General features: G+C 41.2%; 1 protein-coding gene across 1 annotated transcript in view; it reads left to right on the top strand.

Moving 5' to 3' along the window:
* Window positions 1-16210, top strand: part of LOC117255967 (B-cell receptor CD22-like) — a 31008-nt gene extending 14798 nt beyond the window's left edge. Inside the window, exons 5-11 of the mRNA XM_078166443.1 lie at window positions 568-828; window positions 1914-2168; window positions 5848-6108; window positions 7193-7453; window positions 7573-7669; window positions 7772-7832; window positions 11990-16210. Of these exons, the coding sequence (XP_078022569.1) occupies window positions 568-828; window positions 1914-2168; window positions 5848-6108; window positions 7193-7453; window positions 7573-7669; window positions 7772-7832; window positions 11990-12184 (1391 nt within the window). The 3' untranslated portion in view covers window positions 12185-16210. The remainder of the gene's footprint in view (window positions 1-567; window positions 829-1913; window positions 2169-5847; window positions 6109-7192; window positions 7454-7572; window positions 7670-7771; window positions 7833-11989) is intronic.

Here is a 16210-nt window from a genome sequence, read left to right as displayed (position 1 = left end):
CACACTCAACCATGCACACATACAGTAAGACCAAAATCATGATATCCTCCAGGTGTGGACGGATTGTGAGACAATGAGCCCCTGGGTGCAGACATGCAGAAGTCCCCAACACCTCTCTTACACAGGAGCAAGACACACTTTGTTAAGCTTCTGTTGTTGGTTTGTGTCTCTGTTTATTGTGTCTCTTTGTGGTTGTTTCATGTTTCTTTGTGGTCGTTTTGAGTCTCCCCCTGGTCAGCACGTGTGTCCTCGTGTGACATTTTGCAAGTGCAGGCCAAGAGGACCACTGACACTTTGGGCCTCTGGGCCTGTGTCCTGCAGGCCCAAATCCTTCCATGCCTTCAGGCGTACGCCCAGCAGACATAAAACGCTAGAGTTTGTGAGGCAGTATGTGGCTGCACTTCTGAGTAGCTGTGTTAGATGCATGAGGGACAGTACAAGTCACTGTTGACATCCAGATTTGCCCTGCTGCTTGCTGCTGTTGTGACATAACTGTTTAAATATGTGTGGCACTAAAGCAACGCATCCTGCTTTTGTAGTAAATTGATGTTCCCACATCTCCTCCAGATGCTCCGAAGCTTCCCTCTGTGTCAGTGAGTCCCTCTGGTGAGATAGTGGAGGGCAGATCAGTGAATCTGACCTGTAGCAGTGATGCTAACCCAGCAGCTAACTATACCTGGTACAAGAACAACCAAACACTGCTTCAAGGACCAGAAGGCATCTATCAGTTCAGCTCCATCAGCTCTGAGGACAGAGGGATCTACCACTGCAAGTCTGAGAATCAGTATGGAGAGATAAACTCTTCATCTCTGTATTTAGATGTGCAGTGTAAGTCATGTGATTAACAAGTCTACTGTATTCCTTGTGATGCAAAAAGTCTGTCTATATCACGCATGCTAATATTTAATGATCAGCCACAACATTAAAACTATTGGCAGGTAAAATAAATAACAATGATCATTTCGTTCCTGTGCAGTATTCTGCTGGGAAACCATGGGTCCATGCATTCATGTGGATGCCATATGACATGCACCACCCATCCAAACCCTGTTGCAGACCAAGTTTCCCCCCCTCGCAGCAGCGGCACACCATGACGGCATCGGCAGCAGGACAGTGCTCAATGCCACACTGCAGAACTGCTCAGGGACGAAACAAAGAACATGATAGAGACCTCAAGGCACGAACATGGCTTCCAAATTCTCTAGGTCCCAATCAGGGCAGACTCTGATCCGTCATACCTGTCGAGGCATGGACACAGGACCTCTGGGGGGTTATTGGGTGTCTGGCACCAGGGCAATAGCTGTAGATCCTTTGAGACCTGCATGCTGTGAGGTGTGGTACCGGCACATCCCAGACACTGATGCTTGATCAGATTGGAATCTGGTGACTGTGGAGGCCAAGTCAGTGCCTTAAACTCTTTGTCATGTTCCTTGGGTCATTCCTGAGCAGTTTTGTGGTGTGGCTTGGTGCATTGTCCTGATGGTGTCAGGAAGTGCTGCGGCCATGAGGGGGTGCACTTTGTCTGCAATGGTGTTTTGGGTGGGTGGAGCGTGTCAAGTGGCATCAACATGAACTCCAGGACCCAAAGTTTCCAAACAGAATATTGTGGGCGCCCAGTAGCTCATCAAGTAGCTGGGCAGGCATCTCATGTGCAAAGGCGATGTCCTTGCCACAGGGGCCACAGATTCGACCTCAGCCCATGGCCGTTTGCAGCATGTCATCGCATGATTCTCTCTCCCCTTTTCATGTTCAAACTGTCCTGTCAAATAAAGGCAAAAGCCAAAAATTAATCTTAAAAAAAGAATATTTGACTGTAACAAGAATTATCTGTGTAACTAACATCACCTGTCAGTGGTTTGAAAGTTGCGGTTGATTATTGTAATTAGAATATTTCCCTAAATACTTTCCCTCAGATGCTCCAAAGCTTCCCGCTGTGGCAGTGAGTCCCTCTGCTGAGATAGTGGAGGGCAGTACAGTGAACCTGATCTGTACCAGTGATGCTAACCCAGCAGCTACTTACACCTGGTACAAGAATGACACATACCTGTATATTCTTAGTGAAGTGCTTGTCTTCAGCTCCATCCAGTCCTCTGACACTGGACTGTATTACTGTGCAGCTGAGAACAAGCTGGGGAGGAGGACGACTGAATACTTTATTGACGTGAAATGTGAGTAAAAACCTTATTTTAAAAAACAAATATTACACATAGCAAATAGTTTACTTGCTAACATATGTATGGGAAATATAGTTATGTGGACAAATGTATTTTTAACTAAAACACAGCTAGAAATCTTTGACACGTCATTCATAGCTGGACTTTAAATAGTATTAACTTGTCTGTAGACTACTGTTCAACAAAGTAGGATATATATTGTCAAACACAATTTAAAGCAGCTATGTGGAACTTTTTACCATTAAAACTGTCCCTAGTTCGTATCACCCCACCTTGAAGATCCGCATATTTATTTGAACTCAACAGCGACAAAAAAGCCTTTCTCTATATGGCTATTTAGCGTAGCCTCGCTCGGGTCGGACACACAGCGGAAGTCAGCAAACCAGTATACGGCACCCGGGGCGGAAGTGATTCTGCTCGCCCGCAGCGGCCCGCAGTGATTAAACCACAGAAGAAGGAGCCGTGTTTACAGTGTTCTTTGAATAAGCAGTACGCAACGGGCATTGCTGAACACATAACACCTAACAGTTTTACCAGAGATGTATCTATGAGGACTTGGTTGTACTTTTGATGTCATGGCGGATAACGAAGGAGCATCATCTAAAATTATTTGTGACTGTGACCATGAACACAAATATACAGCAGGCAGTTGTCCTCAGTTTATAAGAAATTCAGAGCTACACCAGAACATTTATGAACAGGCCTTACTTTACTACTAATATGTGTGTAACGTTAGCATGTTAGCATGTTTCCACTAATTAGTTGGACTGACCTGACGTTAGTAGCGTTAGCTTTGCAAGCGAAGGCTGCAGGTAACAGCTTTGCTGTGTTAGGATTATGTTATGTCTTCACTGTGTATCTTCACATAAAAGAATACTCCGACGATTTGGGAGTTATGCCCTCTTCTATCATTTTTATATTGAGACAACATGATCGATATCTTTTTTGTGTCTGTACATCCAGTGGCTGGGTCTCAGCGGTTAGCATTGCACTTATAGGGGGTCAGTACGTCCTGCGCTGTGATCCGCGGAGGGATACACCAGTGAGCAGGCACAGACGTAGCTTGTTTACAAGCTTGTAAACAAAACTCAGCTGTTTATTTAGCCTAGCAATATCTCCGGACTATAGTAGCTGCAATGGACGACTTTGAACGCGATTTTGAAGAGTTTCTTGTAGCGGACACAGATCCAGAGCCATACCTGTTTGAGCCGGAGCATACAGATGAGGAACTCCATGTGTTGGATGCTGAGCGGGCGAGAAGAGAGGCTGAATCCTCCGCTCCCATTTTGCTGCACAGAATGGGACTCGGTGCTACCATCGTTGGGGAGATATATCATCAGGAGGAAAACTGCTGCAGAGAGTGCATCACAAGGAGTGAAAACTTTGCAGCAATCACTAATCCTGGCGTGATTGAAACTTTTTTTCATGTTCCTAAGATGAACTGGAAAAAACGCCCCAGGCCTGCAGGAGCTGATGGACAGCTTTCAGTCGGGTGAGTAATATCGTCCGTGTCGTGTCTTTGTTTGCTTTTACCGAGTGACCTAGCGTACCTGTCCTAGAGCCAGCTGCAGCTGTTGCTCACCGGTGTATCCCTCCGCGCAAGTACTGACCCCCTACAAGTGCCATGCTAACCGTTGAGACCCAGCCACTGTACATATGAAAATGATAGAGAAAGGGCATAACTCCCAAATCATCGGCGTATTCTTTTCACATAATAATGCGGACTCAGCAGATGACTTGTTAACTGTTTGTTCCTCCTTACACCGAATGTACACGGCTGCTTCTCATTGTTTCCAGTAGCACAACAATGGTTACTACATTACCTAGAATAACTTGAGGCTCACACTACTACAGTAGCCTTAGTAGCTCAAAATACACAACAGATTAGATCAGAACAGAAACAATACAGGAGAATTTACTAAGTAATTTTGCTGTTTCCACTAATTACTTGGACTGACCTGACGTTAGTTAATCCTCTCGCTCTCCAAAACAAATGCGTACGGTAATTGCCAGTTGCAGTCGAGATTTTACGACACCAGGCTGCGGGTGTCATACCGCTTCGACCAAAGGGGCGCTATAATCAACGAAAACGAAAAGTTCTGCACAGCTGCTTTAAATAGACAAAATAAAGCATTTAACTGCCTACCTACTTAATTATAGTAGAAGCACAAATATCAAGGAAAAATAACCAAATAATATTAATAATTTTATTTATAAGAGCGCCTTTCAAGTCACCAAAGGACATTTTACAAATCCAGATGAGATGGTCAGTACATAATAAAAGATAACGACAAACAACAATGATAACAAAAAACAAAAATAGCTCTGGTTCGATCCAGGTGTGGGAGCCCCTCTGTGCGGAGTTGGCATGTTCTCCCCGTGTCAGCGTGGGTTTCCTCCAGGTGCTCCAGCTTCCTCCCACAGTACAAAGACATGCAGGTTAATTGGTGACTCTAAATTGTCCGTAGGTGTGAATGTGAGTGTGAATGGTTGTCTGTCTCTATGTGTCAGCCCTGTGATAGTCTGGCGACCTGTCCAGGGTGAACCCTGCCTCTCACCCAGTGTCAGCTGAGATAGGCTTCAGCCCCCCTGCAACCCTCAACAGGAAAAGTGGTTAGAAAATTGATGGATGGAAGAACAAAAATAATGAAATGCAAATACAGATAAAATGAAATCCACAAAATGGGGTAGGCAAAACAATGTGCCTCTGAAACAGTCCCTCCTGGCTCCCTTACAGTTTAGACGGATGTGAGGATAAATATGGGGAGTCATCTCATAACATGCCTAACTTCAGTGGATCATAACAAAGCGGGTATGTAATTAATTTTTGTTCATGTAATTGTTCAAATAAGTCCAAACTTTTCTATGGATATCAGAGTTTGAGCCATGACAAAGGCCAAAATGTGGCCTGCATCAGACAGTACAGGTGGTTGTTTCAGCCGAGCCGAATTCCATAAAAATTATGGCCCCTATCTTCCGGTGAGGAGGAGTGAGGAGTCAGCACTAATGACGCGATAAAACAGTCAATAAAACAGGATTTTCAACAGTTGTGAATCACTGCAAACACAACAGGTCCTAAATCATACAGTCACAACAGACGGAAACACACACTCAACCATGCACACATACAGTAAGACCAAAATCATGATTTCCTCCAGGTGTGGACGGATTGTGAGACAATGAGCCCCTGGGTGCAGACATGCAGAAGTCCCCAACACCTCTCTTACACAGGAGCAAGACACACTTTGTTAAGCCTCTGTTGTTGGTTTGTGTCTCTGTTTATTGTGTCTCTTTGTGGTTGTTTCATGTTTCTTTGTGGTCGTTTTGAGTCTCCCCCTGGTCAGCACGTGTGTCCTCGTGTGACATTTTGCAAGTGCAGGCCAAGAGGACCACTGACACTTTGGGCCTCTGGGCCTGTGTCCTGCAGGCCCAAATCCTTCCATGCCTTCAGGCGTACGCCCAGCAGACATAAAACGCTAGAGTTTGTGAGGCAGTATGTGGCTGCACTTCTGAGTAGCTGTGTTAGATGCATGAGGGACAGTACAAGTCACTGTTGACATCCAGATTTGCCCTGCTGCTTGCTGCTGTTGTGACATAACTGTTTAAATATGTGTGGCACTAAAGCAACGCATCCTGCTTTTGTAGTAAATTGATGTTCCCACATCTCCTCCAGATGCTCCGAAGCTTCCCTCTGTGTCAGTGAGTCCCTCTGGTGAGATAGTGGAGGGCAGATCAGTGAATCTGACCTGTAGCAGTGATGCTAACCCAGCAGCTCAATACACCTGGTACAAGAACAACCAAACACTGCTTCAAGGACCAGAAGACATCTATCAGTTCAGCTCCATCAGCTCTGAGGACAGAGGGATCTACCACTGCAAGTCTGAGAATCAGTATGGAGAGATAAACTCTTCATCTCTGTATTTAGATGTGCAGTGTAAGTCATGTGATTAACAAGTCTACTGTATTCCTTGTGATGCAAAAAGTCTGTCTATATCACGCATGCTAATATTTAATGATCAGCCACAACATTAAAACTATTGGCAGGTAAAATAAATAACAATGATCATTTCGTTCCTGTGCAGTATTCTGCTGGGAAACCATGGGTCCATGCATTCATGTGGATGCCATATGACATGCACCACCCATCCAAACCCTGTTGCAGACCAAGTTTCCCCCCCTCGCAGCAGCGGCACACCATGACGGCATCGGCAGCAGGACAGTGCTCAATGCCACACTGCAGAACTGCTCAGGGACGAAACAAAGAACATGATAGAGACCTCAAGACACGAACATGGCTTCCAAATTCTCCAGGTCCCAATCAGGGCAGACTCTGATCCGTCATACCTGTCGAGGCATGGACACAGGACCTCTGGGGGGTTATTGGGTGTCTGGCACCAGGGCAATAGCTGTAGATCCTTTGAGACCTGCATGCTGTGAGGTGTGGTACCGGCACATCCCAGACACTGATGCTTGATCAGATTGGAATCTGGTGACTGTGGAGGCCAAGTCAGTGCCTTAAACTCTTTGTCATGTTCCTTGGGTCATTCCTGAGCAGTTTTGTGGTGTGGCTTGGTGCATTGTCCTGATGGTGTCAGGAGTGCTGCTGCCATGAGGGGGTGCACTTTGTCTGCAGTGGTGTTTTGGGTGGGTGGAGCGTGTCAAGTGGCATCAACATGAACTCCAGGACCCAAAGTTTCCAAACAGAATATTGTGGACGCCCAGTAGCTCATGAAGTAGCTGGGCAGGCATCTCACGTGCAAAGGCGATGTCCTTGCCACAGGGGCCACAGATTCGCCCTCAGCCCGTGGCCGTTTGCAGCATGTCATCGCATGATTCTCTCTCCCCTTTTCATGTTTAAGCTTTCCTGTCAAATAAAGGCAAAAGCCAAAAATTAATCTTAAAAAAAGAATATTTGACTGTAACAAGAATTATCTGTGTAACTAACATCACCTGTCAGTGGTTTGAAAGTTGCGGTTGATTGTTGTAATTAAAATATTTCTCTAAATACTTTCCTTCAGATGCTCCAAAGCTTCCCGCTGTGGCAGTGAGTCCCTCTGCTGAGATAGTGGAGGGCAGTACAGTGAACCTGATCTGTAGCAGTGATGCTAACCCAGCAGCTACTTACACCTGGTACAAGGAGAATGAAGATTCACCAAAAGCATCAGGACAGATCTTCACCATCATTGACTTAAGAGCTGAACACAGTGGGAATTATTACTGTGAAGCCCAGAGCAGCAGAGGACGTCATCGCTTCACCATACATCTGACTGTTGTGGCAGGTAAGTCTTACGATTGCATCTGAACTCTTGAAGTTCTTTCTTATGATTTCTTATTAGCCTTTTTTTTTCCTATGAGACCAATGGGAGCAATCATCATATAACCCCCCTGTTTTTATTAGATTCCTACTTCACAGAAGAATGTAAACTAATAATGGCTGGTACTTTAAGTGCTTTGTCAGTCTGTGGCATATTCATCTTTGTGTTGCTGTGCATCAGGTGAGCAAAAAATCAATGTTTATTGAAACACTGAAAATTCATGAGTCATAATGCACATTCAGTTCTTCGGTTAATTTATTTTTCAATCTTTCTTCCAACCAGGAAAAAGGGGGCCTCTAAGCAACCAGCTCAGCCTCCAGGAAAACCAGATAACAGTGCACAGGTGAGATCACTGTACAAAGGAGCATTCCACATTTCACACAGCTCACACAGCTGTAAAAGTGAACTTGTAGTCAGTGTTATCTTGACTTTATGCTGATGACACTCAGCTTTACGTGGCCGTGTGTCCTGATGACACTGGACCAATTGACTCACTTTTTAACTGCATTTTAGATATTAAGGCCTGGATGTCACAGAAGTTTTACAGCTTAACCAGGACAAGACAGAAGTACTGATCATTGGTTCAAAGGTTCAGAGAGAGAAACTGACCTCTAAACTAAATACATTTGGTCTAAACTCAGGTCAAGAGGCAAGAAATCTAGGAGTGACATTTGACTCTGATCTTAATTTTAAGCCACATATACGCTGTCACAAAAACAGCTTTTTATCATTAAAAAAAAAATTTCCAAAGTGAGGCTGTTTCTCTCTCTGACCAACACGGAGAGACTAATGCACACTTTTATAACTAGCAGGCTAGACTACTGTAATGCTCTCCTTTCTGATCTACCCAAGAATACAATTGATCAGCTGCAACTGATTCAAAACTCTGCAGCATGAGTTCTTACTCAGACCTAGTCTCGCCACCAGACAATCAGAGATCTCCGCCTTCTGATAGTCTGGGGACACTCCTTTCTAAAGTGTGTTTAACACACCGGCGAAAATGGCCGGCAACAAAGCAATGCCTCTTGCATTTTTGAAAAGGTCACGCCTTCTCGGAAATGTGCGTTCCCCCTTTTCTCGTCTGCAAGGAAAAAAACACAAAGAGAGCTTGAAAATGGATGCCGAGAGATTAAACTCCGTTTTATCAAACGTGTGCTCATCCGTAAAAGAAAATATTTTTCCAGCGGATGTCTTAGTTACAACATGATTGATCTAACTGGAGTAGTTTCATGTCGTATCCGACAACGGGAGACTTTTAACAGATGACGTCCTGATGTTAGCTTTGCTGCTGCTGTTAGCTGTCTCTGTCAGCTGCAGCCACTGATGCTGCAGTGATTTCCCAAAACTGAATAAATACCACACATAGCAACTTTGCTTTGCTAGCTCAATCATGTTGTAACTAAGATATCCGCTGGAAAAACTATTTTTTTCACGGACCGTTTAATGAGTTATTACCTATTACAGACACTGCTAACGGCTAACAGCTAACGGTTAGCCCAGCTAAACGTGCACACAGAAATAGCAATGTTTGTTCAATCATTGTGCTTATAGACTTTACAAACATCGGATTAGTCTAAACGGTGATACAGTGATGTGAAAAATGTGATATATAGGCTATATATATGTATATATATATATACATATATATATATATATATGTGTGTGTGTGTGTATATGTGTATGTATGTGTGTGTGTGTGTGTGTATATATACAGTACAGGCCAAAAGTTTGGACACACCTTCTCATTCAATGCGTTTTCTTTATTTTCATGACTATTTACATTGTAGATTCTCACTGAAGGCATCAAAACTATGAATGAACACATGTGGAGTTATGTACTTAACAAAAAAAGGTGAAATAACTGAAAACATGTTTTATATTCTAGTTTCTTCAAAATAGCCACCCTTTGCTCTGATTACTGCTTTGCACACTCTTGGCATTCTCTCGATGAGCTTCAAGAGGTAGTCACCTGAAATGGTTTTCCAACAGTCTTGAAGGAGTTCCCAGAGGTGTTTAGCACTTGTTGGCCCCTTTGCCTTCACTCTGCGGTCCAGCTCACCCCAAACCATCTCGATTGGGTTCAGGTCCGGTGACTGTGGAGGCCAGGTCATCTGCCGCAGCACTCCATCGCTCTCCTTCTTGGTCAAATAGCCCTTACACAGCCTGGAGGTGTGTTTGGGGGCCCTGTCCTGTTGAAAAATAAATGATCGTCCAACTAAACGCAAACCGGATGGGATGGCATGTCGCTGCAGGATGCTGTGGTAGCCATGCTGGTTCAGTGTGCCTTCAATTTTGAATAAATCCCCAACAGTGTCAAGAGCAACAGGATGAAAGCTGAAGTGTTTGGGGCTACATTATCTGCTCAGATTCAATTAAATGCTTCAAAACTCATTGGACGATGCTTCACAGTGCAGTTGGACAATGACCTGAAGCATACTGCAAAAGCGACCAAAGACATTTTTAAGGCAAAGAAGTGGAATGTTCTGCAATGGCCAAGTCATATCATCTGACCTGAATCCAATTGAACATGCGTTTCTCTTGCTGAAACCAAAACTGAGGGCAAAACACCCAAAACACACACAGGAAGTGCAGACGGCTGCAGTAAAGGGCTGGCAGAGCATCACCAGGGAAGAAACCCAGCATCTGATGATGCCTATGTGTCCAACACTTCAGGCAGTCATTGACTGTAAAGGATTTGCAACCAAGTATTAAAACTGACTGTTTAATTGATGATTATGTTAGTTTGTCCAAATACTTATGAGCCCTTAAAGTCGGGGGACTGTGTGAAGAAATGGTTGTAATTCCTACACGGTTCATACTTCATTTTTGAAAAAAAGCCTTAAATGAAAGCTGAGAGTCTGCACTTTAAGCAGGTATTCATTGTTTCATTAAAAACCCATTGTGGTGGTGTACAGAGCCAAAATGACGACAACTGTATCATTGTCCAAATAATTATGGACCTGACTGTATATATACATATATATATATATATATATATAGCTAAAAGCTCTGCTGGTTTTCTACCCGGAAGTATTTGTAAACAACAAGGCAATTCCCTCTATAGTCCAGCCGGACAGATGAGTCATGGCCTTGTAAAAGATTATGTTTGTTTCTTTTAGTTGGCGAGAATGTGTCGCCACAAACGCAACAAACATCCACTAACTTTGACGGCGTTTTCTGCGAGCACGGCTGAGCCATTTTGTACCGCTACACGTGTTTCTAGTGGGACTATGTTTACAAGCACAAGAGTTCAGTGAGCCACCGAAGGACCGCCCTGCAGATTTGCTATTGGTTCTGCAACGTAGGGAGTTTTTTTAAACTCTGAAATTGTATCCGCCCATGTAAACACAAAATCAGGGAGAAAGTCATCAGTCTTTAGTTAAGCAAAGCGTCTAAAGACCGACTTGTGAGTCTAACTCAGACCAGAAGGAGAGCACACGTTTCGTCTATTTTAAAATCCCTGCACTGGCTGCCTGTTAGTTCTCATATTGATTTTAAAGTTCTTTTATTTTTTAAGGCACTGCATGGGCTTGCACCAGACTATATCTCAGAGATGCTTCTATTTTATGAACCAGGAAGGCCCCTCAGATCCTCTGGCTCCTCTCTTTTAACTGTCCCACAGAGTAGAACAAAAACATTTGGTGATGCTGCTTTCAGCCACTATGCTCCAAAACTGTGGAACAATCTACCGGAGGATCTGAGAGGAGTCAGAAACTTTGACACTTTTAAATGTAGGCTAAAAACCCATCTCTTTAGTTTGGCTTTTATGTAGTGTCCTACGTTAGTTTTATTGTTTTATAATTATTATATTTATTACTTTTTATCTGTATTTGTCTTATTGCTATTTTTTAATTTTTTAATTTTTATTATTGCTATTCTCCTGACTTTTGTTTTATATTTTATCCTGCATGTTATTTTAAATATTTAAAATTTTCCAATTTTTTTTTAGTAGCAGCACAGTAGTTTTGATCCAGTCCTTTTTCTGATTTTACTTTTTTATTCTCTGTAATTTTCAATCAAATTGTAAAGCACTTTGAATGACATTGATTTGTTTTGAAAGGTGCTATATAAATAAAATTTGATTAATTGATTGATTGATTAACTTTGGCAGCCATTTTAGATGTAGTCTCAGGCTTTAAACAAAACTGGCTTTAGTCACATTTTATTCATTTTTATTCTTCGTAGTTTAATTTGTGACTTAAAACGTGTGAAACATAGTGCCCTGCGGACCGATGTAATATTTACAATTAAAAAACAAAACAAAATGGCAGTATTTGTTTTTACAGGTAACCAGATTCTGATTTATTCCATTTGTTATGTGACTGGAGGAAGAACACATAACGGAGCTACTATGAAACCTGATTAAAGATTTTTTGAGCGTTCTGCCAAAGATCTTTTCCTTTCTTTCTATCTCTGTAACTGTCAGTTATTATGACTTCTGTTTGTCACAGGATCGTCTGCACAAATTTACAAGTAACCATATTTGTCTTATATCTATAGAAACAACCAGCAGAGCAGGAGGATAACATTCACTATGCCAGAATCAGCTTCTTGAAGAAACAAGCAGATCCTCTCTACTCCAATACCATACCAGCTCACCTCCAAATACGCAAGAGGGAGAAGGTGGACAGCGTGGAGTACAGTACTGTCAAATTTAACAGTGGCAGTAAAGCCCCAGGGTCAGCAGCCCCCTGAAAACCATGGACACCAGAATCTATAATTTACTATGCATATGTGGTAATAACTCATTTTTTTTTTGTATCTTTTTTGTACACATGTATAGACATTATTTTTTTTCAAGCAAATTTAAATCTGCATAATGATTTGAACAGATCATGCATCTGTGTTCACTTTGTGTTTTTCACCCAGTACCGCACAGCTTTAACAAACACGTTTTCCTGACTTAGTGCAATCGATACTATGATTTATCTAACGTGCAGAGATGGGCAAAAATACATCAAAATGTATTTTGATACAAAATACAAAATACCCCTCAAATAAATGTATCAAAATAAAATACATGTATTTTGTATTTTCAAATACAGAAAATCCTTTTTTTCTTTTCCTTTTTAGCAGCGACCCACAGCTCTGTAGGTCTCTCTGTCTGTCTGTCGGTCGGTTGGTCGGTCCACAAAGCTTTTCCTGAATAACTCAAAAAGTCCTTGACCAAAAATGCTCAAAATTTGCATGCTACAATTAGAGACCATGAGTAACTATACCAGAAAGAATGCCCACGATTCGTCCATAGGTGGCACTATACTAACCGATCCAAATCTTTTTGTGAATAACTCAAAAAGTCCTTGACCAAAAATGCTCAAAATTTGCATACTGCAAATACTGACCATGAGTAGTGCACTAACCTAGACAGTTAGCATAAGCATCGCTAGCTTGATATTATAACTATCATCACCATGTATTTATACAATAGGCTTGACAGACAATCTGTTGAACTTGGAAGACGTGAGCAGCACTGGTAGTGTGGGTCCATCCACATGAGCAGCATGCCTGGCAAGTCTAGTCTAGCTGTGCTGTGAACTGTCCACCAACGGTCTAGCTAAACAGCAGCAAGATACTGTAGCTACTGTAGCTAGTTCACTTGTTTGCTGTCTGACTTGGAGCCTTTGGAGCCCTGTGTTCAACTTTTTTCAAATGAAAAAGAAAAAAAAAAGCTAGGGACATGTAGGCTACCCTAAAATATTATTTATTGATTCAAGACAACTTTATTAATCCCACATGAGGCAATTCATTTGTAGCATACTCATCCCAAGCATCAACCATAACAACATACAATTTCCTATGTTATGCACAGTCCAGTAAAACAGACCACTAGGTCATTGAAGGGCACATTGAATTGCCCAAGTTTAAAAAAACATATAGATAAATATATATATATATATATATATGTATATATAAAATGAAGTAAAAAATATTGTTACATTCAATATTATAAGAATGTGTAGCCTATTATTTTTGTTTTTTGATTCGTGGAGAAAGTATTTTGAGTATTTTAAATACAAAATTACTCCACCCATTTCACCCATTTGCTGCAATGCCTGATGAAGGTCACACCGACCGAAACGTGGCTCAAATAAATGAAAATAAGAGAGTGAGACAGTGTGCGGGAGCCTTTTTTGATTCTTATATATTTTGGGGTTGCAGCCTCTCTCCTACGCACCTGCTGTTTTTGGGTGTGCTGAGATTTTTCCATACATTTTGAAATACAAGTAATAGAAATGCTGCCCATCCCTGCTAATGTGTGTCTGTTGTCACCTGACAAATGTCAGTCCAGTCCTCACAAGCCTTAAGCTCTCATTTGGTCTTCTGCGTCCTTGCAGGCAGTCTCTCTGTGTTTCCTGGAATGCACAATCAAAGCCAGAGGTACCACTAGCTAGAGCTGGAGCCTGGGTCTGCCACCATCTCAGTCTGATGTGTAATGATTCAGAGTTGCTTGCAAAGATGACTGCAGTGTGGCTTGAGAGGGGTGTTTCCTTTTTAGATCATGTAAATTAAGTGGAGATATTTCTGACATGATGTCAAGAGCTGCATCAGTTTAGCATCTGGCAGTAGTGATGGCATTGCTAGATCTTGATAGTATGAAATGTGTCATTTATTTAAAAGATTTGGTTTTGGTCCAACTGTATATCAAGGGGTCAGAAGAACCAGAGGAGCATTTTGGATGAAAATAATTTATATGCATTAAATAAAAACTCTGATGAGCTCTTTCTGATGCCAAAAACTGTACTTGTGAATTCGTAACCAATCCAAAGTTATTAATCAAAAACCAGAAGACTTGGGGCCAAAAAAAGCGTAATTGCACATGCTCACTTAAAATATTTTTTAAATAAATGTAAAAATATTGATATTTGATATTTATTTCAAACATGTAAAAAAAAAAATGAACATGCATACAAGCAGACGGACAGGAAGTAATATTTACTAAAAGTAAAAAGCATAATGTCAAAGCAATTGTCAGTGTTTCGTTACTTTGATTTACACATCCAAAGTTCATTAATTTAAATTCACTATTGCAATCCATGTTTATAAACTTTTAATGTTAAAGATTAATTTCAATAAACAAAGTCAGGTCAAAGTTTGGTCCTTTTTTTGTTCTTGCTGTCCTGTAACATTGGTCCAATGGCACCTGCGCCCCTCTGGTTCTCACCCCTTAATATGTATATTTGAATGTAAAGGGTCTATTCTGTAAGCCAAGCGCTTGTGAAAAACCGTTGTTTTCCTTTTTCAGCAGAAAATATGTATTAATTTTCAGTTAGAATAGCTTTAATACATGTCTTTGCATCATGCAGGCAATACAGCCTCAAATGTATCGCTACTGTCATAGTGTGATCACTGTCAGTTAGCTGACAGGTGAAAACTGAAATGCGTTGTGTAGAATCTGCATTTAAAAAACTTGGGTTACTGTAGAACGAGGAGGGTGTGTCTGCAGACCTGGAGACTGCAGATCTGGACCCGCAGTTCTGGACACCTTGTATTTCGCGACAGCGCCCTCTATTTCATTGGAAGCCAACATACTATTACAACTATTGAATATGGCCGACGACGATCCGAATTTGAATCATATTATTTGTTTAAACTGTTTTGTTGACATGAAATAGAGAGTGAACTTCATGTTTTACAGTGATACGTTTAAAATGATATGACTGTCTTTACCACGATAGTCTGAAAGGCACGTCAAATATGGGTTAAAGTAGTAGGTAATAGTTTAGCTTGTTAGCAATGAACTGTTTGACCTGCACATTTTGTTTCATGAAACCGAAGCGCGATGACGAATAATTTTAGCATGTGCTTTAAATTAAACATGAATAAATGATTAAAGCAATGAAGTGGATGATATGAGAAAAACGTGTATAGGCTTACGTTTTCATACAAGCATGAAACTGTTTACATATTGGCAATTAGTGTACTTTATGCTAAAAGTTAATTTTGTATTCATGTATATCATGTAATACACCTTTATTTTTTTTTATATATTTTTTCCTTTATTATTCATAATATTATATATCACGTGTGTTTATATCACTACATTGATATTACTCCATAGCATATATTTAGAGATTTTGTGGATAGAAATTAAGCTCATCCAGCGCAGATAATCAGAAATGTATTTTTGTCTGTTATTAGGTTTTGGTCTTGTTTATGTGTGTAAAACGATTGAAAAATCTTAACTTTGAATAAGATTTGACTCTCTTTTTAAGGTGCACATAACAATCCAGAAAGGGGAAACCACAGTGAAGTGGAGGAGTTTTGTGGAGGATTGAAAGGCAGATGAGGAAGGAAGGGGCACTATTGTTAATATGTCGATATAATAATGTATTTGCTATGCTCCAGATTCTTCAGTATTTCAGTGTAGACTGTGATAGGTATTTATTTTTTTAAGTGTTTCTGTTTTCAATTTTGTGATATGTTTGATTTCTTTTTTTTTCTCTGCAGATCTCCCTGATGTGTGATGTAACCACTGCATACAATAAAACATTTCAAACCATTTCAGTATTTCACAGCCTTTGTTTCAAATTCCCACAACAAAAGTGAGCACTGGACACCCAAGACCAGACATTTCCTATTATATGTTGTAGCGGGTTTGATCAATGCAGTGCAAGTTTTTGGCGTGCTAGTCAGAGCAGTCTGATGAATATTAAGAAATAAAGAACTAAAATAGTTGGATCAAACCATACAGAACAACCAGCAAACAATAATGATGCAGAA

The sequence above is a fragment of the Epinephelus lanceolatus genome, chromosome 3 (genome assembly GCF_041903045.1).
Source record: "Epinephelus lanceolatus isolate andai-2023 chromosome 3, ASM4190304v1, whole genome shotgun sequence".
Taxonomy (NCBI): domain Eukaryota; kingdom Metazoa; phylum Chordata; class Actinopteri; order Perciformes; family Serranidae; genus Epinephelus; species Epinephelus lanceolatus.
The sequence above is the reverse complement of the archived record's forward strand: the minus strand, read 5'-3'. Positions and strand labels throughout refer to the sequence as shown.